The sequence below is a fragment of the Cryptomeria japonica genome, chromosome 11 (genome assembly GCF_030272615.1).
Source record: "Cryptomeria japonica chromosome 11, Sugi_1.0, whole genome shotgun sequence".
NCBI classification, from domain to species: Eukaryota; Viridiplantae; Streptophyta; class Pinopsida; order Cupressales; family Cupressaceae; genus Cryptomeria; species Cryptomeria japonica.
Window position 1 is genome coordinate 729,385,859 of NC_081415.1, and position 27,869 is coordinate 729,413,727.

At 35.3% G+C, this 27,869-nt stretch overlaps 1 protein-coding gene across 1 annotated transcript in view; it reads left to right on the forward strand.

Annotated features, from left to right (window-relative positions):
• The window catches only part of LOC131072101 (uncharacterized), a 56,510-nt gene extending 37,607 nt beyond the window's left edge, over positions 1-18,903 (forward strand). The window contains exons 6-10 of the mRNA XM_058008157.2: positions 8,217-8,307; positions 8,430-8,537; positions 10,223-10,309; positions 17,965-18,033; positions 18,247-18,903. Of these exons, the coding sequence (XP_057864140.1) occupies positions 8,217-8,307; positions 8,430-8,537; positions 10,223-10,309; positions 17,965-18,033; positions 18,247-18,372 (481 nt within the window). The 3' untranslated portion in view covers positions 18,373-18,903. The remainder of the gene's footprint in view (positions 1-8,216; positions 8,308-8,429; positions 8,538-10,222; positions 10,310-17,964; positions 18,034-18,246) is intronic.
• Positions 18,904-27,869: the final 8,966 nt, after the last annotated feature.

Consider the following 27,869-nt stretch of genomic DNA (forward strand, 5'->3'; position numbering starts at 1 on the left):
AGAGCCTTGATCCTGCCATCCTGCAAGGTAAACATGAATCAATAAAACATTCTAGTTGATAAGAAATAATCTAACGATACATGTATTTGTGTGTATGCTCCGTGTTCGTATATATCCATGTCTATGCTCTGTGTTTGGTTCATGCCTGATATCTTTCCAGCATTTGCATTCCATGTGTGTTTCCAATACCATTTCATATTGGGAGTCATTTTGAACACTCCATGATCATTGCTTGAGGACAAGCAATCTTGGGTGGGGGGGACTGTAATGTCCTCACTTTGAAATAAAATTCAATAATAAATGATAATAATAAAATTAAAATATTTAAAATTAAATTAAAATATAAAATAAAATAATTAAATATAATTAAATATGATTAATTAAAAATTAATTAAGTTAATGAAAAGTCAAAAGAAATGAAAGAAAGGTGGTGACTCCCTCAACAATGAGATATAAAAGGGAGAAGAGAACCTCATTTGAGAGGGGGAATAATTTGGAAATGAGAAGTGCAGATTTGATTTAAATGATAAGTGCAGATCTGATTATGAGAGGTTGTGTTCCTTTCAAAGGGCAGAAATAATGAAGAGTTGCACTCTTTCAAAGGGTGCTAATGGTGAAAGGGTGTATCTCTTGCCAAAGGGTATACATGATGAAGAGGTGTGACCTCTCCCTCACATTGAGAGATATAAATGAAAGGAGTCAAAAGCATCTAGTAAGATCACCATTGATTAGATTAGATCAGAATTGTTATCAAGTTACAGGCAGTAACATTTGTGTTCTTGGTTGTATGCATGTGGATGTGCTTAATAAGTATGCTTAATATATGAAGCCCAATAATGTTCTTATGCAGAATTAATAGTAATGCTAATATGGACTGCAATATGTATGACAGTCATACTTAATTTCATGTATATATTCATAATACATAAGAAATACATATACTTATAGTCTAAATCATGTTATTACTTTCCGTATTTAAGAAGATGGGATTGAGATGTTCCAAAGAGGGGCAGTCTAAATCCAAGCAATAGGTTAAGTCCCAAGATAGGGTGGGGATCAGCGACCCATAAGCCTTGAGGGTATAGACCCAAGATAGGTAAGGGCTTGGATCTGTAAACTTTGAGGGAACCTATTGTAGTTGGTCTCTAAGCGTTTTGGTAACATATGTAAACCCTTCTCCCTTGAAACTGAAGTAGTAGCAAGGTTTGATATCTATATTAAGAACTATGAATAATGAAATTAATCAGCTAATGAGGAAAATAGACAAGCACTTGTTAATAACTTATTGAAGAAAATCTATCAATTTTAGTATATTTAAATAGACTAGGTAGGGGACATTACAAATGGTATCAGAGCCATGATCATGCCATCCTGTAGGGTAAGATTCAATCAACGAATTATTCTAGTCAATAAACAGAGGCAAATACCATGATGGATAAGCAACGAGGGTTCCATCTGGTAAAATGAATTCTAAATATATTATTATCAGCCAAATAGATATTGAATTGGTATGACTTCAGAGTAATTCAAATTAGAATAGTGGATAACTAGGCATATCCATGTGGCATTTAAAATACTTAATATATATATATATATATATATATATATATATATAATAATAATGTCAAAAAAATAACAAATAACAAATAAGCTGGCATTTAAATTGAGAATAAATTAATCATAAATTCCATATGGATCATTAGTGAGGAAATGGGGTAGAGCAATGAGGTCAGCAGATGTTAGGCCTCTGTCAGGTACATCACCCGCTATGGTGACTGTAGGTCTGCCATTAGTGAGGCCAAGGGGGAGTAAACCACTCTTGGGCCTGATAAGCGCTACAGGCGTCTCATCGCGTCTAAATCCTTTTGATCTCACTGAGGAAGTGAATACGAAGAAGGCTAATGCATACACAAATATTTATTGAAATTACAAGTCAGTATTGAATTGCATTATTAATGTGATTTTAAGATCACAAGGATTAGTCCCATAAAGAAACCATGGATTAATTATTAAGTAATGATGAATGGATAAATTGCATACCCAAACCCAGTAAGATACAAGGGAATAGGGCCATGGGATAGTAGGAACTAGGCCTCTGTTAGGCAGGCAACCCACTGTGGATGACTGAACATCTGCCACAAGTTGGGCCAAGGGGGAGTGTACCGCTCTTGGGCCTGATAAGCGCTACGGGCATCCTATTGCACCTACTTCTCCTTGGTCTCACTAGGGAATGAGTATGGAATTATCTCATTGATAACAGTATAATCTTAAACAAATTGACTAATAAAAGATGTATACTTCACATTCACCACTAGTGTGGGAGAGAGATAGAGCAATGAGGTCAGCAGAAACTAGGCCTCTGTCAGGTAGGCAACCCGATGTGGATGACTGAAAGTCTGCCATCAATTGGGCCAAGGGGGAGTGTACCGCTCTTGGGCCTGATAAGCACTACGGGCGTCTCGTTGTGTCTAAATCTTTTCTCTTTCATTAATGGCGAATAAGGGGTTAAGCATAGTCCATTTAATTAATACTTGAGGCAAGTATCCAAACATTGTGCTATCTATCCTCTTTGTCGATATGGCTAATTAGACTCATTATATTTACTCCATTTGAAATTCTTAAATACTCTACCTGAGATCACAAACTAGATTGAGTGTTTATGTTTTTGCATCAAGCTGGTGTTGATTTGTGTTTCTACTCATAACAAGAAAGAAATTTCACAATGTGTGTATTCACATGTATACTTCGTGTTTGCATATATGTATGCTTCATGTTTTCCATGTGTATGCTCTGTGCCTTCCACGTGTATGCTTCGTGTTTCCCATGTATATGCTTTGTGTTGTTTAACTCATGTTGGTAGATGACTTAGTTGAGGAAATTAAAATAAACATTTGCTTGAGGACAAGCAAATTCGGGAAGGGCGGACTGTCATAACCCCTCTTTGGACAATTGGATTATTGTGATTAAATAAATACGATAATTAAAACATTTATTAATTAACATTAAATAATATTGGAAAATCGTCTCATTTATGAGACTTCACGATTTTCCTCTAAAGTGAGAGGGTTGTCATAACCCCGCATCCTGATGATGTAATTAATAATAGATTTTGTGATTCTTCATCATAATAATAAATTATCATTTATTATGTAATTAAAAATTAATAAATATTTATTAAATCACCAAAACAAAGTATTTATTAATTAATTGATAACAATAACTATTTATTAATTAAAAATTAATAAATGCGTAAATGATTTATAAATCAAAAATAGGATTAATTATTTAGTATGGTAAGATAGCTAGTACTTGATAGACTAAAGAAAAGGTAGAACATCCTAGGTTGGATTCATGTTAAGATAGTTTTGTCTATTAATCGATTTAGTTAAGTTATAAATATATTGGAAATCGATTAATTATGGTTAAAACTGTCCTGAACCAAGTAGAGGACATTACAGATACTTGACCTTATAGACCCATTTGCAGCTAATGGGTTTCTTCCCTAGAGGAAGATCAGAGAGAACTTAGGTGTTGTTCTTCAGAAGGCTCTGGTATTCTGCGTCCATTACCTGTTCCCACTCTGGAATCCCTTTTGCCTTTGCAAATTTTTGAGGCTCATAAATACTATGAATGTTGGCCATGAGAGCAAACTCAATTGTATTTTGTTGCTTGCCCTTATTTTTTGGAAGATCTACCCTCAATGAGCTCATCAGGACGAAGATCACTGATTGTCTTAGCCCACCATTTAGCCCGAAGAGTAGATGTGCCAACATTAGATGGAGGAGGAATAACTGGAACTGGAGGTGGAAGAGGATCTGGAACAGGTGGAAGATTAGCATCATCTTGAGGAAATTCAGGTAGTGCATCATCAAATATTGAATCTGCATCATCCCTCCCATTAGGTGAACCAAATGGAAGATGAACACCTAAATCAGAAGCCTTCAAAGGTTGATCCTCAGAATTCTGCTTAGACGAGGAAAGCTGAAATGGTCCTCGATCTTCATCAAAGACAACATCACGACTGAAGATGAGACAATCAATGTCTACATCAATCAGTCGGTAGGCCTTATGGTTGTCACTGTACCCTGTAAACATAAGCTTCTGACTCTTGGAATTATGCAAGAGAGCCAAAAACTTCAGATGGCTGATCCTGGGTTTGCGACCAGTCCAGGCTTCCTCAGGAGTCTTCCCTTTAACAACATGAGTGCGAGACCTATTAAGGAGATAGATTGTAGTAAACACTGCTTATGCCCAATACTTCTTAGGAACATTTCTGTGTTCCAACATAGACCTAGCCATTTCTGTAATGGTGCGGTTGCGACGTTCTACAACGCCGTTTTGTTGAGGGGTGTATGGTGTGGTTAACTGACGTTTTATGCCATGTGTATCATAGAAAGTGGATTAAGCGGTAGAACAAAACTGCCCCCCATTATCAGACCTAAGAGTAATAATAGAACAACCAGACTCTTTTTCTACCAAGGCCTTAAATTTCTGAATTACAGGCAACACATTTGATTTCTGTCTAAGAAAGTACACCCACATCTTACGACTGTAATCATCAACAAAAAGTAAGAAATACTTCCACCCAGTAACAAAAGGAGTATTCATTGGAACACATACATCGGTGTGGACCAACTGCAGTACCTTAGATGCTCGACATGAGTCACCATCCTTGAACGGTGCCCTGTTCTGCTTCCCAGCCTGACAAGCTTCACAAACTCACTGATTCTGAGTTTGATTATGATTTTTTCCTCAAAAATTGTACTTTTCTGCAGTCTGTTTTAGTTGCACTTGGAGTTGTTGTGCGAACATCTGCATTAGTCTCTTGTTTGCAGTCTATTTTCGGGCATCTTTCTCATCTGCAATAGTTTGGAGGGTTTGCCGATTTTTTCCTCAAAATCGTGACTGTTCTTGGTGTCTCTAGTTACAGGGAGGGACAGTTCTCCAACATCAGGTTGGGCGGTTGGTGTTGTTTTGGGTATCTCCAGAAGTTCTGCAGTTTCTGAGAGGGTTGGTGGCATACTCATCTCAAGTGGCAGCGTGTTCTAAGAAGAAGGGGGCAACCTTCTCTATTATTTCTCTTGGTACTTAGAATGATGACCATTAAGGGAGGGTATTAGAATAATATCTTTCTCTTTGTGTTATTAATGGTCATTTAAGTTGTTTCTAATTTCGCCTCTAGTTAATGATTGTTTCTCTTAGAAACATCGTCCTTTAACTCTATTTAAAGGAGCTTTGTCTCCTTGATTAATTGAACAACATCGATTCTTTGAAATCCATATGCTTTTGCATCTGTATTAAATCTTTATATTGATTCCTGACAAGGATCACTACCAACTAATAATAGCTAGTCTAAAAGTAGCTGCTGAAAGTAGATTCCTCAGAATATGTCCATTTCTTTGAAAACAATTGATTACTAAAAATAATGTAAGCTAAGAATAGCATGGTTAAAAAAAGATTTTCCAATGGTTGCTGATGATGATATGAGTAGACTGCTTAACAATTGATTACTAAAAATAATGTAAAGATTTTCCAATGGTTGCTGATGATGATATGAGTAGACTGCTTTCATGTAAAACAAATTTGTTACATGATTTTGTCCACAAATACTAAACCTTAAATTGGCAATCTTTAGATAAATTCTTGATAAAGATAACTACCAACTAATAATAGATTTTAGATAGTCTAAAAGTATCTGCTAAAAATAGACTTCTCAGAATATGTCCATTTCTTCGAAAACAATGATGACTATAACTAAAAACTCATGCCCCTGCAATTTTTCAAACTCAAAAACTTCCATGTTGCCTTTACAGTGATGTGCACCTGTATACTGGAATGGTGAAGATTAATTTCTTAATGAATCTTTCTTATGCCTTCATCATCTTAACCCATCCTTCGCCCTAACAGATATATTTAAAACCTCTCTTCATTATTCTTGTAAGTATACCGAAGGAAAGATGACCAAAATGACATAGACACACACAACAAAGTCTGAACCATGACTCATGCTTGAGAAGACGACAAAGTTTTTAACTGAAAATTCAGCACAATATGGAAAATTCACATGGGTACAACAATCACAAAAGTAGTAGTAGCATTATGCTTATCTTTGTGTTTACCCATTTCTCTGTGTTTAGATTTGGAACAACCTTGACCAAGTTGCTGTTTTTGCTGATTTGGAGAGGAAGATTAACTCTTTGTCTTGTCCATCTGTAGGTAAAGACTAAAGTGATTGAGAGCAAGTCTTATCAATGTCCTTAGGCTTAGACGTCAAAATAGGCCTCCTTATGTGAGTATACAGACCTATATATCTCATTATTATATCACAGTTTTATCACCTCTTCCCATTCGTACATCTTCATTGCAAAATTTGCTTATGTTTGCCAGCATGCTTTGGCATTGTCTTTGCCTCAAATATTGCCAAACAATATACCTATTCCATTCTAAACAAATAGGATAAAATTACCTCTGAATTAGAGTCTTGAATCCCACTTACTTATTAGTTGTAAATCGTAATTTTCTCATAGCCAAGGAATGAGCATAATTCAAACCATGTTTATCTTGATTATCTAGTTTCAACCTTGTAAAATAAATTTATTGCTCTTCATTAAGGTGATGCAAACTGAAATACACATGATGCATCTATTTGAGCAATTCAATGGTCAAAGTTTTTTAACATCACCTTCAATCTCATATGTCTTAGTCTCCACTCTAAAAAGAGGTGGAACTTGGGTGCTATGGGGCTGCTCTTTCTCAGGCTCTCGAGTCTTTGATTCTTCATTTTCTTTTGATATCTCTATAGACACTCCTAGTTTGTCCACGAGAACCCACAGACTGAGTGATGTTAGCTTCATGCCATCCAACTTGCTGAATTTTTCTTCACCATCAAGAGTCATTTCTCCTACAAGAGCCACAATGCTTCTGATATGTCTATTCCACATTGTGGATGTGTCCTGCTGCAAAGGAAACAAAACGCCTTCCCCTGTAGCACTAGCTGATCTGAGAAGGAATATATAACTGCAAAACTGTCAAGTTTCATAGACTCTACACAAAGTCACATGAAAAGCAACACAAAACCATCCTTGATACCAATCTGATCGTTAATAAGTGTGGATGTTCCACTACATAAGTCACCATTATGAATCTTAACCATCCAATATTACTATGACTGATTTAGTTGCCGATTCTTAAGCAGAAGTGCAGAAAAAAAGTTTTTGTTGTTAAGTGCAAGCATACATGAAGGAAGATCAGATGATGTTACGAGCAATGTATGGGGCAAGAACATTCATAAAAATGGAGTATACACAGCCTTTGACTTAGAGAACCCCAAATGGAAGAAAGCTCTAGAAGAGTGAGGGATCTCCTCCTCATGCCATTGTCTCCATGCTGTTTCACAAATGTTTACTGCCTTCTTGAGGCCTTCGTGGACATCTTACACATACGGGAGAATGCCCAAACACCTATACAACAATGCCTTATTTCTTTAACATTCTCAATGACACTACAACCTCTATAATTCTATTTTACCGAAGCAACTATGTACAATACAATCAAATACAACTTAAAGGAACTCCTTTACAATGTCCCTTAAAGGACTAAAGTAGCCCATGAGCTACAAAAAAGATGGTTTTGGCTATACATGAAACTGCTGTTTAAGTGCAGACATATTGGTAATGTTTTTGGCTGTAGCCAAAACTGTATGATATTTTTGGTTGTGGCCAAAAGTGCATTGATGCTTCATTTATATCATTCTAATAGTCCCTTGAGTGTTCGGATCACTCAAGTGACTTTCTATACTTCTTTTGACTTGCTAAATTCTTTGCAACCCTGTTTTTGATATTGACCTAGAGATATGTGTCTTATGAGTGGTTTGTGAATGAAAAAGTCTTCAAGTGTGTTTTATAGTGATGTTTGCTAACATGGCTAACATGTCTGATCCATTTTGGATCATCTTACTAATGAAAAGTTACACACATTGCATTAAAAAAGAATCTTTTATTTTTAGTAGTAAACTTTCCATGATCTATGTTGTTTGTAGGGGATCAGTAATTCAACCATTTTATAATTTTTATTGGCTGATCTTCTTTATAACTGTTTGAGTCTTATGAGCTTTCTGTCAGGAATTCTGCATGACACAGCAAACTCCAAATTACTGTGTGTTAATCCACTTGAATTGTTAAAGAGAATTAGGTATCTTATATGTTCTGTTTTTCCAGGTGGGTCTATCACCATTATTGTGCCATGACTATGGCTCTTGTAAGTCTTACATGGGAGATCAGAGGGCAGCCTAGCTGTGTCCAGAAGCAGGTCTTTATTGTCATTGTTCTATTCATTCTACTGAGTTCCCCGCAAGGATATTGTTATTTCTTTCAAATTATTGTCCCGATTCTAAATTTTGTGACATTATTATGGCTAATGTATAAATGCAGCAAGGAGTGCGGCTCTTTCTGACATGGGCTATAATGCAAGGCGTTGCCATGTTACTTCAAAATAGATACCAGCGTCAGCGGTTATACACACGCATTGCACTAGGAAAGGTATTTTTTTCATTATCATCTTATTTTTATTTTCTCCATGCAAGATGATGGTCCAAGGCTAAAGTGTATTGATCTTGTCCATGGAGCTGAATATTATGAATGGGAGTATTACTTAGAGTCAGGATTTCTAATTTGTCCATTCTCTCTGCAGTCTTTTGTCTTGAGCATTTCTTCTCATCTCTAGGAACAAGCATTTTCATATCCAGGGGAAGCTTTCGTTGGTTGATGGTTCTCCAGCAAGAGAATTGAAAAACTGAAGTTAGGAATGAAAGTTAGTTTTTCTTAATGATTTTATATAAATCCATTATGTTTTAGTTTATAAATTAATAATTATAATAAGTGTCATTAATATCTTTAGGTTGTATTTCATGTTTTTAATTTATATTGTAGATTACATATGTTTGTTTATTTTTTTTATTGGTAAATTGGTTAATTTTAACCACGATGGGGGATTACCTTTGAATTCTAAGATAAATGGTGGCTGAAAGTTGATGGCATATTCCTCAATTATGAGGACGGGGTAATTCTTATCAATTTACCAAGCCAAAAAAAATGCCAATGTGTGTCATTAGTTTTAAAATAAAATAAAAATACAAAGATGAACTTCTCAAAAACCCTTGTAAATAACACAACGGTGCTTAAAATATCCTTTTAAGGATAACATAATAATGAAATTACTATTTGCAATGCACTAATCAGAGCCTTGTGAAGGAAAAAACACTTAAAAAGTTGGCTGTCACAAGTTTGGCACTGTATGGTGGGGTCTATTTTTGACCAAATTTTACATAAAGTACTAATCTTGCATTGTAACAGCAGAATCATGCAAATTATTTGCAGTTACATAAAGTTATGTCATTTAGAAAAAAAATAGCTCAAATCAGATTGGATCCCCACCCCCTTTCTAAATGAATAAGGGCTTTATGGGTTGGCAAGGGGGGGTTGTGTTTGTGCTAACTTAAACAATCTTGGCTCATTTTGCATACTCTCATATTGTTGAGATCAGCTACCTGTGACTGAATGTATTTGGGAGTCCTGGTGACCTACTTTGGTCACTCGTGGACATCAATATTTATTTCTTTTGTTTTCTTTCCTTCTTCGTTCTTTTTGATAGCTTCACCTGCAGTGGTTGTTTCTCTCTCGAAAAGCTACAAAACCCCAAAAGAGAGAAGAAATAATATCTATCCAGGACTTATACTTGGGTGGATCTTGAAACTACATTTTCTTAGCCATGGTACTAGTAATACAAACATTTGGATAGGTGGTTCTAGTTTTTCTCTCCCACTCCAGAATCACAAATGTGTTCTTATACAGCTCAAGTAACTATACCTGAAAGTTGAAACAAGAACTGATTATGCAAATAGCAGGTCTATTTTCTTGTTTCAAAGGTATCTGTTAGATCCAAATTTCTTCTTCAAGACTATGAATGCTACTCTAGTGCATCGTTTAATCTTTGTCTTCAATTTGGCTCTTACACCAGGTTACTAAATTTGCCTTCTCAAGAATCTAATTTTGCACTAGTTTCTTTTAGATTATCTATAGGACCAATTTTTGATTTAGGAGAAAATCACCTTATTGTGTAATAAAGGTTTGGTTGGAGAGGTCTTATAATCCAAAATTTGTCATTCTTATAAGTGGATTTTGCAAAGTTATTTATCCATCTGTTTGATTGTCACTTGAATATGCAGGCACGGAGAATGGATGTAGTATGGGGAGAAACTTCGGGGGTTGAAGGTCAACTGTGGTTGTTGTACCCCATTCTATTCACTTTGCAGGCAAGTACATAGTTTTATTTCCCTATTTTAACATTTAGAGCTTAAGCATAGGACATTTTTTTTTAATTTCACTTGTTAATGTTTAGAGGCAAGAAATGAGTAAAAGTTGGGATTTGATGTATATGTCATGAGTTCTTTTGTTATACATTTTTCAATTCACTCTTAACTGTATAAATTAAAAATGAAATTTTAAAAGTTGCACCACCGCAGATGGCTGAATCAGAATAATATAATTCTTATCAGCAGAATTTCTGGTATTACATTTCTTTACCGAGCAACATGTGAAAGGCTATGCCTTCGATTAATCCCTTTTGCTTTTCTATTTTTAATTTTTCTTTCGTACTGTCCTTCAACAATGTGACTTCTAAAGCTAGCTTTGTGTTAATTTCCTCTTAATGATTTTATGAAAGGGTTAAAATATCAAAAAGTAATCTCATGGCAGTTGGTTTGCCTATTACAATTTCAGTAGTGTCCACCTACAATTCCATAATAAACCCTTATCTAAATGTATGTACTGGAAAGTCCTTTTCGAGTTTGTTTCACTTTTCAAAATTTAATAGAAAGCCACCATTTTTTGAACCTTATTCACATAAGATTTCTTTTCTCTCGTGAACGCTTTGTTTTCTTCGGTGGGACCCACAAAGTTTAGTGTTTAAGTTTAAAACCAAACTCTTAGCTCAATGTTGGTGTCATGTTTCAAGGTGCATCAGTGAGATCTTTCATAGAAAGCTATTACTTCAAATATATAGCCAAATTATTTTGTAATATGAGAGAAGTGTTATTCAAACATACTAATTAGTTGCTTTTTGTATGACTAGAGTTTGGCTTATAACATTAGTCTTGATCTTTGGAGCAATCGTCTTCTTTAGACAACTGTTTTAGCCTCAAATAATAATGTAAATCATGGATTAATTTCTGGTGTTCAGCCACCATTTTTTTTGGGTGGAAACTTGTGCATTGTCCATTTCACATGGAAGGATTATCACGTTTGACAATGACATGATTCATTGGTATTGCTTGTCTTAAAGAAATGTAAGTTGAAAAAATGAGTTTTCTACTTGTTTCTGGATGAACCTGAAATATCTTTTGGTGGAATCACTTCTTATATGTATATTTTTTAATTTTCTTTAAATTTTTTTTTGTGATTGGTGTATTTTCCATGTGAGGTGTCCTTTAGCTTCAATACCATAGCCACTGGGTATTCTTTTCGTCAAATTTGCCTACGACTTTTACCTGGCCTTGTATATAGGGGTATGCCATACTCAAAATTAGATGTGGTAGTTTGCCCAATTCAACATCCTATACACTCCCTGAGGGCCCTGATCATGTATTGAATTGGTTTGGGTATTAATTCCATGACAAGAGTTGCTCGGGTTTGCCTAGGCACCTTGGGTTCCTTGTGAGTCTTGAACTCGGGGTGCCCAGGTGGGATCTTGGGAAAACCTGAGGAGACCTAAGGGTTGCTCCAACAGAAAACAAAAAACAATAAAACTCATTTAGACATTTTTATAAACAAAAAAGTGCCAAATACCTAATATTGCCCTAAGTGATAAAATTGTGAAAATGGTGTGTCATGAAGGTTTGTGTGGTTTCAAAGGCCTTAATTTGGGCTTGGTGGCAGGGCTTTGCCCCATGACGCTGCCCAACCTCATTGGGGGCTCCACTCCTGGACGTCCACTAGTTATTAGGATCTCTTGTCACATAAGAAAATTGATTACAGTTAGGGGATAACAAGGAATTGGGATCTAACTCTAGAGTGTGTTGACTTAGATATTCTTATCACACAACTTGCCAAAAATTTCTCTTTAGATGAGGCAGCCTCTGCATATGACAGGGCTAGTGGAAGTGGCATTGTAACTCATTGTGGTACAAATGAAATTGAACCAAATGTTGACTTTGATGCTCTCGATGAAAAACAACATGAAGATTCTTGAATATTGATTGTATCGTGTATTGACATATGACAAGTCACTGAATTATGAATTTGAGTATCACTGTTTTTATATTTTATAATAAAAAAACATAATACAGCCATACCTAGCCGTACCGTACTCAAGGATTTTTTTGCTGTAATGGTGTACCCGAACCCTGTATTTGTATCTGACCTGCTAATAAACTGGCAACTTAGTACATGTCTCTCTCTCTCTCTCACACACACACACACACACATGCACTAAGTTACAATTTTCATCCAAGCCCGAGGCTGTGCCTGTTTTGAATGGTTCGTAGTATGGATTTGGGCCTAATTACCCATGGGATATGCCCCAGGTTTGGATGGGTGAACCTGAAAAAAACCTTATATTTCAGTGCATTTGAGCTCTGTATATTTTCATTTAATAAATGTTTGAGTTCCTAAATTCAATATGGTCTGCTCCATTCTTTTGCTTAGTGCCACTCGAAATTCATAACCATTGCTATTGGTGCCGATTCAGCCTTATTTCTCTTGGCTGCTTCTCGCAAGCTTTGGAGGGAATGCTGCTATTATTGGGGCTTGTTAACAATCTCTTTGTTGCTGCTCCTCATCTTTGTAAGAAAATCTGATGTCAAATCAGCATAACGCTGTTGGATAAGAGATACTGATGAAGTGGTGCTTACAAAGTTGAACTACCAATTGTCACAAAGTTTAGGGTTTGGTTTGTTACAATTGCAGTAAACAATGGTACAATGACAATTCACAGATCAGCGGAAAAGAGTCTTAATATGGATGGTTTTATGGGACATGGTAGCATGTGGGTATACATATACTGAACCTTAAGATTGGAATGCATTAAATGCAAAAGATAAGATAGAGAAAAAGAAAGAGGAAAATGATGCTCACCCATTTTTCTATAATCAGACTGCAAGAGATTCAAGAATTTATCTAAGAATTGTGTGTTGTTAGACATCAAATGAAGCATGGACAGGTTTAGAAAGTTCGTATGGATGGACAAATCAGGTAAGGGTTGCAAAGCTTCAAATCCTGAGAGTAAGTTTTAAGAGTTCAAGAATGAAAGATAATAATCAAATTGAATATTACCGTGTAAGAATGATATACATAGTGAATAAGATGATAACATACGGTAGGTGGTGAAAGGTGATGTGGTTGTGAAGAAGATCTTGAGATCTCATACACCCAAGTGGATGCAAATTTTGTTAGTACTTGGAAGAGTGCAAAGATTTAGATACTTTTAAGGTAGAAGAGTTAACAGGATCTTTACTTACTCAAGAAGAGAAGGTAAAGTGTATGGGTTGTTTAGATCAAGTGCTTATGCCAAAGGCAAAGATCAACGATAATCAACAAGCAAGTACCAGTTTTCTTCAAGGTAGTAAGGGGGAAAACTTTTATCAAGGGTTTGGTTCTATTTCGATAGGAAGAGGACAAAGTGGAGGCCATGAATTCCCATGAAGGAAGAAGGTAATCAATGCAATGCTACTAATGCAAAAAAATTGGTCTTATAAAGAGAGACTGCAGATTCAAGAATTCAAATGAAGAAAGACAAAGTGTGCACAAGAAAGGAAAATATTAAGATCCACTGCACTACTTTCTTTCATACAAAGAAGTTGAGAACATCAATAATGCGGTATGATTTCTAGATTCAGGTTGTTCTAATCATATGATAGGTTGCAGAGAAGTATTTCTAGATTCTTGAGTGAATAAAGTTAAAAAAGTTTGTGGAAAAATAAAATTTGATATAGACACTAGACAAGGAAAGGTAGAAATTGCTGACATAGAAGACTTACCATAACTAACACAAAAACTGATTAGTGTGGGCCAGCTAGTTGACGAAGGACTTAAAACTTGTTTTCAAGGATAAAGTTTGCACCATCAATGATAAAGACCAAAAGGTAAGATGATTGCTAGAGCACAGATGACAAAGAACCAAATGTTCCCATTGAGAATCAAAGAAATTGAATCAAATGCTTTTTATTGTACTATTGAAGATGCAAGTTGGTTATGGAACCAAAGTTATGCACACCTTAATTTTAGAGATTGTCCATGTTGTATCAAAGAAATATGGAACATGGATGACCAAAGATTCAAACAAGAGGAAAGGAAGCGTGCAAGGGTTGTGCACTTGGAAAACATGTACTTAAGCTTAGTTTCACATGATTTCTACCTAATCTCAAAACCATGATCAAACATAAAATTTATTCGACAACCTGGTTAAGACTTTTCAACAAGGTTCATTTAGCTTACTAGCCAGCACCCAAGTTTTCAAACCAAGTCATTTATAACAAGTAGAATTCATATATAGACACTTTCATAACAGTACCATACATAAAGTATTGTCACCACATTCTTCGAATATTCATTGAACAAAGATATCCCATACCTTAGGAATCCATAATTTGTTCCTATACCATTCATTTTAACTCAAATTTATAAGGGTTTCAAGCAATAAAAGATTGTAAGGATTTGTCAAATATAGCCAAGATCTAGAGTACAATGAATAGCACAATAAGAGAGACACTAGATTTGATAAGAATAAACTCTATTCTAATCAAGATGCAAAATACTGATCAACTGGATCATAGAAAATTACATACAATGTAGATGGGCCTGCTTATAAAGGCAAAGCCATATGGATATGTGAGCACACAATCATGACACGTGTTTCTCAATGAGAAACAAGGGTAGGTAGGGTAGGTAGGAGAAATAATAAAATATTCCGATTCATCCCTTGTTTTCCGAAAACCCATTCATGCAATAATAGTTCCAGAGGGCGGGTGACGAACCACACGGATCGGAGCAATAGAATGGGGAAGTGAATCGAGTCAAGATCTAAGGGAATCCACCCGATAGTCGGCTTCGGAACCAACTCTTCCCCCAATGCAGAGTGGTGTCACTCTCCTAATCGCTCCGCCTCGAAAGTAGGGTAGGTAGGAGAAATAATAAAATATTCCACAAGAGGTGGATCATCCACCGAAGGTGGAATGTAACAACAAAATAAGACCACAAAAGGTGGAATTTCTCCTACATACATCATACCTATGTGCACACTTACCTAAGTGTCTCATATACAAACTATAAAATACATTACCCTAAGTCAACTTAAGTAAAGTATAATTATGAGACATAATTTACACCAACAAAGATCTATCATTAAAATAGTAATTTGAATTTCTATTTATTTAGATTGCATCCCTAAATCAATATTGAAGAAACATCTGAATCCAAAGCCATAAATTTCTTAATTTTTTTGCGGGGGTCTACTAGGTTTTTTTCTCTACAAGTAATCTTAGTTTCAAGATATAAAACAACTATATTTAAACAATTTGAATTCATTTCCTGTATCATTCTACCAATCTGTCAATCTTTTGATCTTTTTAAAATTGAAATGTAATTCCTAATTCCAATCAATGTTCAACTTTCCTATTGTTTTCTTTTTGAACAAGATGCATTCATTCAAGCAATGAAACATCTTTTTCACAATCATGAATCTAAATTCTTTACTAAATCAAATTGAAATGTTTGTTAAAGGAATTCCATGATTAAGATCCTACATTGAATCTTTTATAACTTGACAGTAATTGATGAAGATCTAGACTGAATTCCAATCAACTCTTGAATGTTAATTCAAAAAGCGATAATCAAAAAAAAATTCCTCTAATCTAAATCACCCATTCATCTTTAAATGGAGTGAATTCTTAACCTCCTCTAAAGAATTGCTCCTCAGGTTTAACCTCAACCTGTAAATTCATCTTTCTTGAATGCAATGATTTTTTCCTCTAAAGAATTCCTCCTCTAATATAAATCACACTCCTCTAATTGTAGGTAAAATAATCATAATTCTCAATTTGGAAAAGAAATCTTATTTTAAATATTTTTTTTCGATTCTTGCACGACTTAAAAAATATCTAATATTAGATTTTTAAAATTTTCTAATATTTAAAACTCATAATAACTATAAAAAAGAAACCATCTATTTTTATTTCTCCAAAATAAAATAAATTTAATTATTTATTCAAGTTCTAATTATGAACTTGCACTTTCAAATCAATTTATTTAAAACAATTATAATTGTAAAATCCACTCTTTCTTTTTCTAAAAGATATTGGAAGTAGATAATTGAAATAAAATAAATTCCTAGGCACTAAATAATCAACACCATCAATTATTTATTTTTAATCAGGTCACAAATGGGGGACCTCATCCCTGATATAAAAGCTCAACAATAACACCTAGTGGGGTTTGAACCTTGAGGGCAAGGGCAACACCACCACAACCTAACAATCACACTATGCCAATACTGATATTATGTCGGAATACTTCCAGTACCAGGACATAGTTTGCCATCCCCAGTACCTATACTTGTCACACCATAATCTCTCCACAGTAATCCTTAGCAGCACTGTAGATGACAATAATAATATAACTGCCATTAAAATAATTAATTATGTCAATCAACAATAGCATTTGAAATGCATTAAATGATAGTTAAAATCAAAACAATAATCTACATCCAAATCACAATGGAACTGGATAACATAGAATTTCAATGAAATATCACTAGAGACAATGAAAAGGGATGTTGTATAAATATATAAAAATAACATTAATTCACACAAAATTAAAATAGAGAACTGTGAACAGAGCTGATAATTGATAATTCAACGTCTACTGTCAAATTATAAATGTTAAGATATAAATCAAAATGCTTTATATCATAGTAGTATTACATAGAGTTGGGATTAACTCAACTAACCAAAAGTTCAAATGTAATTCAGTTACTACTTGAGATTTAATTAGGAAAAAATTGGGGAAAAAATATTATTCTCCATTTGGCACAACAGAAAACAAATTATACTTCTTGTTTTTGAAAACCAGAGCAAGGTTGGGGGTGACAACTTTAGCAGGATCTATGGACAGCACCCTTGGCATGTTCCCTGTCGTGATATAGGGCAGGTCAAGAGGTGGAGTCCTTGCCACGAAGACCAAATTTCAGGTCTTGAAAGATATTTGTATCTTCGTGGACATGTTTTTGGGTGTGAATGTGGGCCTCTATAGAAGGATAGGGTTTTTCTTCTTTTAAATATTTTTGCAAACAATTTTTTAGGTCAGGGACTTCTTGAGGTCATAGGAATGTTTGGGTTGGCAGGCTGCCCCCAAAGTATTCCTGTAGAAGGTAAATTTTTAGGGAAACTTCCCCCAGTTTGGGGCAATGCCTAGGGGTGTTCAATAGAATTTTGACAGATTGGGGATGGCGAAATGTGTGTAAACCTTGGGGATGCGTATTCAGGGTACACTTATAATATGCCTCTAGGGGATTTGAATATCAGTCTTCATTATGAAAGTCTTGATTGTTTAACACATGAGCTTGTCCCATTTGGTAATCTTCTGATGGAACTGTTAAATAAATTGTGAATTTGAATAAAGTTAGTGGTTTGATAAACCTAGCTTGTTTCACTAATATGCAAACTTTATAGTTATTTTATCTCACCATGAGCATTGACGTATGTAAGGCATATACAAATGTTATAATAGACTGAGTTGGTGATCAGTTCTTTTCTCTAGCATTAGCGTTGATATAAGTAAAGATGCAATGCCACACTTATTTTTTATAAATACCAGAATCTTAGTTGATTAGTATTACAATGAGTACATCATCCTATTCTTTACCCGTTAGAGCTATATTCTTTAAATTGGGAAAAGATCTAACGAGTTGGATTCACAGGGCTTTGAAGGATACATTGGTGTGCTCTTGCTTCGGACTGTGATTGTTGGTAGTGTTTCTGAGTGGCAGGTATGATGTTTATTAAAATTTCTACTTCCTCGTTGTTTCAATGTTTACCTTTGAATTTGTTATAATACAGGTTTGTCACTGCCCTTGGTTCCTTAATTTCACACTTCGTGACTGTTTTTTAATTTTGTAACTGTACTTTTAGATGCCAGGAGGATTTCTAAATCTCTTTTTAAGCTATTTTTGAAGTTATTTGGTGGTTGTTATATGTGACAGGTAGTTGTATGTGGGATCTTATTGTTGATAATGGCTGTGGGGAACTTTGCAAATACTGTGGAGACTCTAATTGCAAAGTCAAGAGTGAAAGCAAGAATTAAGAGGACCAAGAGTAAGCAAACATGAATTCAACACTGCAGAGTTTTCCGAGCACAAAGGAGTTGTAAAGCAAAAGTATATTTGTTTTTGGCAGTAGTGATTTGTGTCCACTTTCATTGCCAGTGCTCTATAACGTCCAAAATGATCAACAAGAAGTTTGTATTGTTAATGTTTAGATTCTAAAATACAAATTGTTCAATAACGTTTTGTTTGACGTTACCTGTGAGTGGGTGTATTAAATGAGTGCATTCTTTGTGGATTTTTAAATCCACTTGGAAGGGTTGTTAGTAGGGAAAAAATAATCTTCTATGTTCTCATGTCTATCAGCTGTTTTGGCATAAGCCTACAAAGATGAGAAGTTAGATTTAGCATTGCGATCCTACAATTTTGAAAATTAATTTTATGGATGAATTCCATTAAACATGCAAATATGTCCCATGAGTGTGGCTAGTCGAAAGGATCACAAGCACAGAAACAGATTTCTCTTGTTAAATATTTCAACGAATATGGTTTTTAATGAGTATGAGATCTACAGTATGATTTCAGTTCGTAGATTAAGGATGTCTATAAGCAGCAAATGTAAATATCTTTTGCTAATGAGCAATTTGTGTTTTTATTCTGAAGTTTGGATTGTATTAACATAAAAAATTGGCCTATAAATCATTCATCTTAATACCATTATTTTTGTTAAATTCACAAGTACATGCTTCTTAAAAAAGTGAGTAGAGAACTAAGGTCATAAAATAGAATAGAGAGTTAGAGGCCAAAGACAGCCTAAGGGATAGCTGACCTAGTATCTTTAACATTCTGCAGGCAATCTTCTGCTATTTATTTTAATGATAACTCCCTTGTTTTTTAAAACTTCTCCTCTTTGAATAGATCCTGTAAAGAAGCTACTCTTAAATAAAGTGCTTCCACTTCCAACTGTATGAAAGATATACCCTCCTATTTTACCTTTGCCCTCTTACATATACTAATTTGAGTTTCACACAGATGATGTGAGTCAGTCTTCGATTAGGCTATAAGCATCTTTGCCATCCAAATAATATTTGCCCCTATATAGCCCTTGTGATGATGATTATAATGGGGTTAAATTCATTAGGATATTATTATCTCTTTCTTCCTAACACTTATCTGACATAGATCTATGAATTTATCCATCAGAATGTCTTTATTTCCTCGCTATTATTGGGACATTTATTCAAGTTGATGTTCCATTTGTTCATTCATTTGATGTTTTCTTTAATCCAAGGCATCTTTCTCTTGTTCAAAACATTTTGTTTATAAGCTTAGGCTATCTATTTGGCATCATTTGTCCAACTTTAAATATATCTAAGAGATAAACCATAGTGATTGCCTCAATAGGGAAGGCAACCTCTTTCTGCCAAAAGATCCTCAAAAGAATCTAAAGTTTATATTTTAAGCTTAGGCTATCTATTTGGCACCATTTGTCCGACTTTAAATATATCTAAGAGATAAACCATAGTGATTGCCTCAATAGTGAAGGCAACCTCTTTCTGTTAAAAGATCCTCAAAAGAATCAAAAGTGTATATTTTAAACTTGTTTGTGATTGGGTGTTTTTGAATTTTCTCTATTTGTCTTTGTATTTTTTAAGTGTTTCTAGTGCACATTCACACCCATTAAGTGCCCACTGAAATTACGAATAATCTGAATTGAATTAAGATAGTTTCTAATTCTCATAATCTACCTATAATGCATAGGGTGCTCACCAACCTCTCAAAGTTCTATTTTGCAATTTTTCCAACCAAAGTTCTTGTTGAAGTCTTATCCCAAATATTTGTACTCTGTTACTTCTTCTAGGATAATCCCTTTCAAGATAAAAGATTTTTTTGTTTGGTTGGAAAATGCCACGTTCTTGGTCTTATTGGAGTCAAATTACTTGCCCATCTGTGTGTGGAAGTGCGGCATTTTTTTTTGATATTGATCAAAGCAAATATTACAATGAATAAAAAATAAACAGCAACCAGGGCTGCAATGTAATTAGACGAAAACCAGAGCTATACAACGCAGTAACTTGACTATTACATATCACCATAGCAGCAAAAATAAAAAACCAAAGCTGCTCACTAACTAAATGGATACGAAAGTTAGAAGACATGCAAAAGACAGTAACAAACCAAGATTTGCAGCCAAACAACTTGGTGAATAGAACAACAAATAAGAGTAGTCAAAGGACCACAATATACAGGTAACGTCATGCAATTTACAAAAATATGACAGCATAAGCAACTAAGTAGGATTCACCGTTACCCTTGAGGCAATTTCTTGGAACAAAAAACTAGTAATTCTGCTATTAATAGGAGCAACTTAGTGTGCCCTGAAACTCTGTTGTAGCCTGAACCGAGCACTCAGTTACTTGTTACTCAGTTCTAGCTGGTAAAATGCCTTGGAATATCTGCTTTTGAAAATGATTTAATTTTTCTTTGGTGCTGGATGAAAAGGAATTAAGTTTCAAATGGGAAGAAGATGGAGATAAACTTGCTTTAGAGGGAAAGAGCAGAAATGATGGGTAGTAACCAACGATAACCCTCGAAGAAGTTGCAAACAATTGGAGTGTCTAGTTTCTCTCGCTAGATTAAGAGGCGCAAGAGATTGCAACCAAAAAAATAAATTATTGTAACAATTCATATTGTTTTTTAATGTCCTACCACGAAGAACGTTGCATAGAAGAAAAGTTATGTAAATCTCGAGATTGTCTAAGAATTACGAGTACCAATGGATTTCCTTGACATTGCTTGTTCGACCAGATGGAGGAAGATAAAAAATTGAATCCATGCTATAACGAGTGTCCCCAAAATTTACAATTTTGTTTGCCATGCCAAAAGGATTTAATGGGGAAAGAAGCTTTAATTGGAAAATTAGGAGCAAAGAACTTAATCCAACCAATTAAACTCTTGCCATTTCCCTCTTATAGAAAGATTTCTTTTCCATGGTTTGCCCCCTTTAGTCATGCTGATGAGCCATTTATCAACCAGCCAAGTTTTTTGTGTTTCAAGGTCTATATAATCGAGTCCGCCTCCAAATTTAGGTAGAAAGCATTGAAGCCACAATATGGCACCACAATCAACATTACCATCTTGCTTGGACCAAATGAATGAATGATTGATTTTAATCATGCCCACGAGGCTGAATAGCCTAAGCGACCAAGATATAAACAACTCCAAATCATCTTCATACTCCTTTCGATGTTGGATCTTATGCTATGGATCTTGACTAGGAGGCTAGCAATCTGGTTGATCTTATCTTCGTCAAATAAATGGTGCATGTTCTCGACCTTCAAACTGTTTTCATATTGAATGCAGATGTCCTCATAGACTACACATTCCATGACAAAGTGCCATTTTGTCTTTCTTCCCAAACTTCCTTGGGTATCCTCCACCTACCGATCTCCAATCTAAGGTGATGTGATCTCCTCAATTGTGCAACTAACAACCTTTCTTTTCCTTTTATAGCTGCCCCTAAATATGTTTTCTCACTATGGTCACAAGTTGGGTTAAACTCTTTGATGTAGTATGCTTTTTTACACCCAATGTGATTGGTCAACATTGTAGTCCTAAAATTTTTAGTCAATTTTTTTTATATCTTCATTGGTGTTAGGACATTCATGCAACTTGATGCTCCACTTGCCCAACCCCTTTTTGTTTTGCTTTATCCAAGTTTTGTTCATACGGTCTAACTCCTCCATAGCTATCTTGGCCCAACATTGGTTATCCATGTTTTCAACCTGTTTTAAATAACTTATTAACCTAGTTATCAGTGTCACCTCCAATAGAAAAGTATCTGCTTCAACTGAAAAAATTTCATACGGGACTGTGGTTTTAACTTTGAGATTGCTAGTAATTAGTTGCTTCTGGATTCTTTCTACCCGTCTCTAGCTGCAATTTGACATGTTGCTTCCCCATACTTTATATCTCTAGGGCGTAACCAGCAAACCAAAAAGAGTTTTTTGGTTTTCCAATCCCAAAGTTCAACTTTTCTGCACCTATTTTGGAGTAGGTACGAGGCTTTTCATCCTCCCTATATCCTTTTCATCCTACAAGTCTTCTAGTTGAGCTTATAGTGGAAGTCAATCTCAAGATATTTGTATTCTTTCACTATCTCCAGTGGGCCCCTCCTTCGAAAAGAAAGGCGATTGGTTTGTCTTTTCTATTTAGAGAAAAGATCATGATTTTGGTCTTAGTAATGTTCACTTGCATCTTGACCTTCTGACAAAAGTGTTCTAAGGCCTTTAAGCATTCTCTTAATACATGTGTTGCTTTTGAGATTAGAATAATATCATTCACATATAAAAGAAACTTCACCACATATCTTGCTAGTTGGACACCTTCTCCATCCATTTTTCGTAACTAGGCTTCCAACTTATCATTTTATAAATCAAAGTGGGAGATAAAGGACATCGTTGTTTTAACACAAGTTCACTACCAAAAAATTCAATCATTCCTTCACTTGTTTTGATTTTAGCTCTAACCTTCTCATAAAGTTATGAATTGCCGCTCTATATTTGGGATACCCAATTCTTCCATTTCGTTCCATAGTTTGTCTCTAGGCATTGTGTCAAAGGCTTTTTTGAAGTCCACAAAATAGCAATAGGTTGCTTCTCTTTGTTTGTCCCAAATTTTCTCTATCAAATGTCTAAGGGAGACACAATGATCAATGGTAGAGTGTCTAGGTCTAAAGCCCGCTTGCCCTTTTGCCCTTTTTCCCTCACTTTCTGCCCAACTGTTCATTCTTCACTCTATCATGCTCCCAAAAAGATTGCCCAGGAGGGGTTTGACCATAATAGTGCAATAGTGAGAAGTATCTCCACTCTTAAAGAGAGGAATGACCACATTAGTAGTCCATTCTCCTAGAAAGCCGTCTCGAATGACCCCATTGAAAATTACTTTTATGTGAGGGGCAACGAGTTCAATCCCCTATTTTAAAAATTCAGCTTAAGTCTATGTCCTCCTCTTTACCACTTGTTAAATTCTTTATTCCTTGCTTGATATCATCCACTATGAAGAGTTCCATTGATGTGTTCACTATGGGACAAACATCTTTCTCGTGTATGCTCTCATAAAGGAGCCTCACATACTCTAATTGCAGTTCTCTCCAAAATCCTTTGGGGTTGTGTTTTCCAAGGGAGATTATTGTGTTTTCCAAGGGAGATTAACCCCTTTCTTCTTGCATATATATATATATATATTCTTATTAGCTGCTTTGCATTTTTTCATCATACCACGAGTTTGCCGAAAAAGAACTTGCAACCCTCTTTTTGGGGTGAGACCTTTTGCATGCACTTAAGGGCCTTGGATTGTTGGAATCAAAAAACTACTATGAACATGACCACCTGCTTCATTGGTTGTTTCATCTGCCATGCTATACTTTATAACCTCAAACTGTTGCTTAAGAGAAACACTAAACATTTTTCTATTTTCTTGATTCATGAGGATTTTGCCTTTGGAAAGAGTTTTCTTTTGTATGCAAAGAGTTTGATTATTGTGTGGACTAATAGGAACAAAGTCTAGCTTAACAAGTAGGGGGGCATGATCATATTTCATTTCAATAGAGAAATCCCCAATATCAAACTTAAGCACTCTAGATATACAACTTTGAGAATTGATTACGTAATCTACCACACTTTGACCATTGTAAGTTTTGCATGTGATACCCTGTAAAGCTGGCCACTGTGTCATGCCATTGCAAATAACCGTGCAAAGCCCCAGTAATTTTGCCCCAAAGTGTGTCACACCCCCATTTTCATCTTACAAATTTCTTTACCATGGTTGACTTCCAACCTCTCCCAACCATAAGGGGTTGTTTTCCCCTCTTTCTTCATTTCTCAACTAGAGAGATTGAATGTTAGCCGTCCTTGTGTTAAAATCAGCCATTAACATTATTTCTCCTACGGAACTAAATAAAGGGATATCTCTTTTCAATGAGGTATATGTATCTTCGATGGCCTAATTGCTTCTTTTATAGATCTTTGAGTTTTTTGGGGCGAAATAGCAAGCAATCAACCTAAAAGTAACCTCCTTCTCTGTTATTTGCAGCAAAATGTAAATTGTTTTTTTAGATCCTCTTTTTCCATTTTTACAATTCCACACCACTTTCTATTTATTAGCAGTATGACTCCTTTGTGTCCTTTGCCTATCTCATTCCCTTTGTTCTAAACTAAAATCTTCTTGTAACCCTCAAAATCTGGATCCTTGTAACCATTGTGCTCATGTGTTTCTAGAAGAATGATAATACCTTTCCCCTGTCATGGGTCCCAACCATAGACCTCTTCTCTATGGATGCAATTCCAACTTACTACATGTAAACAATCCCGTGGGGCCCCTATTTCCTATTTCTTATTTGAGAAACGATCATTGATTTGAGCTTTCTCATTCTTCAACCATGCCCACTCTCCCTCATTTCTTGATGTTTTCACTTTTTCCCACTCATTTCTATGGTCTTCTTGTTGAGAAAAAGTCAATTCCTCATCTATGTAGATGTGTGTGCTTGTAAGCAATCCTCTATTTCTAAGGATCATATTCTCATCCTCTATATTTCTCAAGATAACTCTTACATGCATATCTCTTCCTTTATCTTCTTTTCAATCTTGCTTTCTTGTTGAATAAACCATGTCCACTTCAAGTTATCTTTAAGGAGGTCCCTTGCTAGAATGTCAGTTCTCTCATTTTCACTAAAATCCCTCAAGCCTTTGATAATGATATTTGTAGCCTTGCCTTTCTTATATTGTTCTTCCTTTATTTGTATTTTAATTTATTTCCCAATGATTCCTTTTTGCTTGTTTGATGACCTAATTACAACTTGTGACCATGACTTAGCCTCTTCTATTTGATCTTTCAGCTGATATTCTTTAATTTCCATGTCAGCTAATGCTAACTGAATCTCCTTTATTCGTGATGTGTCCTCTTCTTTTATCAATCTTGATTTGTCAAATCTAGTTATTCTCAATTGTTCTAGTTCTTGTTGTCCTATTTCCATTTTCATTTTGCATGTTTTAGATTTATTCTTTAAGAGTTTTAGTTTCTCTTTCTAATTTGCACTTGAACTCAATAGCTTTGTTTACTTTGAATAAAGCCTAAGAATGATACAATGAGAGAAAGAGAGAGAGCTCATGCATTGAACACTTCATGTGAAGAATGAGAGAATCACCTCGAATAACTAGAGGCACTGAGATAGTTGGATAAGTAACTTCCAAGTCTATGCATGCCACCTTTCATCCTATGTGTGTGCAAGATGTTAAAATCCTCATGAGGAATCTACACCTAATATTTAATATTCCACAAAATATGAACTATAGAAATGAGTCATTCTCACACGTGTGAGAATACTCAAATAACACAAAAGACTTGTAGGGATTCCTTTGGAATATTCCTACAAGTAACTAAGTAAAAGAAATAACCTTTATCAAGTAAAGGTTAATTTTTAACAGTCTTTGACAACATATTCCAAGGGTGTTTTTGACCCAAGTCCTTCTATGTCTGTTAGAGCTTCGTTGATTGCTGGCTATCCCTTAGCTACTGATTTTCCTGCGTTAAATTCGTTGGAGTGGCAAGATGAGGCTGCTAAAGTTGAAGATGGCTAAATAACGGTTAAAGGTAAACAGTCTAAGAGGTCCTCGCCTTCTTTTGACATGACCCTTTGATCCCACATGAAGGGTCCCAAAGGGAAATCCTAAGGGAGGGGGTTGTCTTAACCCTTGTGGGCAGTTGTGCTCTGTTTGTTTTGTGTTGCCTGTAGTTTCTCAGGTAGCTTGTCTCTTTGGAGTTTCTACCCTTTCTTTATCTGGTAGGCTTGCTGGTTTTTTATGTCTATTCTTTTTAGCAGCTTCGTTTTGCTTTTGTTGGAAGCTGTAGAGTCAGTTGTGTTGGTTTTTTGGCTGTGGTTTTCATTGTTAATATCTTTGCACAACCTGCTTTGTTGGGTTCTAGATCCCGGTAAAATCTATTGGGTTTCGGGTCCCTTCAAAACCTGTTGTATGGGGTTTTTGGTCCCGTTAAAACCTATTTTCCCTTATTCAAAAATAGTCTTTGACAACATATTCAAGGGTTTCTTGTATATAGGCCCAATTGCTATCTTCTTTGGGAATATCTCCTTAGAAATTCTAAAAGAGATATTATTTCAATGGGGTCCTTGTGTAATAAACTTTGATCGTCACTTAAATAACATATTTTCTATCTTATGTTTATAGCTCAAATAATTCAAATTTGGCCCTTACTCTAGCATCTTGCCCTCTAAGTTTATGCAACTACATTTGTATAGAAGTAAATAGAGGCTTGTATTAGGTATTACTGTAGAGAAGGAAAATCAAACCACTACAAAGGGTAGTCAAACCCCACGAGGACCCCAAATCCAACTCTCTAGTCCAAGAAACCCTTTGGGGCACTACAACCTTTGTGTTTCCTCACTATATGGGAAATAAATGCCTGTGCAACTAGAGTATACTAACGCATAAAATTATTTAGTTCCTAGAATATGAAAAAACAAGCTACAAGGACCTTTTGAACAACTTTGTACGCTCTCTGTCGAGGACACATGTGCAGGTCGAGGACGACATCATGACGCACAAACATCTTGTATCGATAGAGTATAGAAATCCGTACCAAAGAGTACCAAATAACTAGTATGATGTTCTACAAACTAAATATGATATAAATATAAAACAAAAAGCTTAATAAGCAAAAATAAACTAATAGAAGAACAAGGAGGAAGCAAAGGAATGCTCACCCAGGTTCACGAAATGAAGCTCCAACAAACACCACACTCTTCCTCACTAGAACATGCACACAAGAAACCAAGACATAATGTTGGGGGTGGCTATGTTTAGAGGTTTTCAATGGTCAAATCCCCACTATGGTGTTTCCACCTCCATGAATAGATTAGATACAAGATTGTAATAAAACAATAAAGTGGATACAAGAAAGAACATTACAATAAGATGATATGCTATAAAAAAGACAATGAATCAAGTAAACAATCTAGAAAAATGTACCCTCTCTTCAACACCAAAAATAGCGTGGCTTGTAGGAATGAGGAATGGGAATGAATTCCAAGTTTGATAGAGCTTCATTGGATGATAATGGAGGTTTGGTAAGTTCTGATATGGTGTAGAAAATGCAATAGAGTTTGAAAATATATGAGAGTGAATCCAATGAACGAGAGAGATGAAATGAAGCCCAAAAAGGTAGTTTTAAGGAATTGGAAATCGTCCCGACATCAATGCGAGCCCAAAGGGGCATTACATTGCCAATATAATTTTTTTTTAATGTCCCAATGACCACATTTAGTTGTGAATATTCATCGAATGGATTCATGAAACAAACATGTCCATGCATATTTTAGACCAAATGGTCGAGAAAATAGGCATGACAAATGCAAGGGAGGTTGACATATTGGAATTTGATCATTGCCTTTTAATTTGGCTTAAGAGGAGGTTTATTCAACGTGAAATTGCATGAGGCTTAATTTATGATGTTACATTTCTCCCACTTTAACGAGTATATCAAAAGGG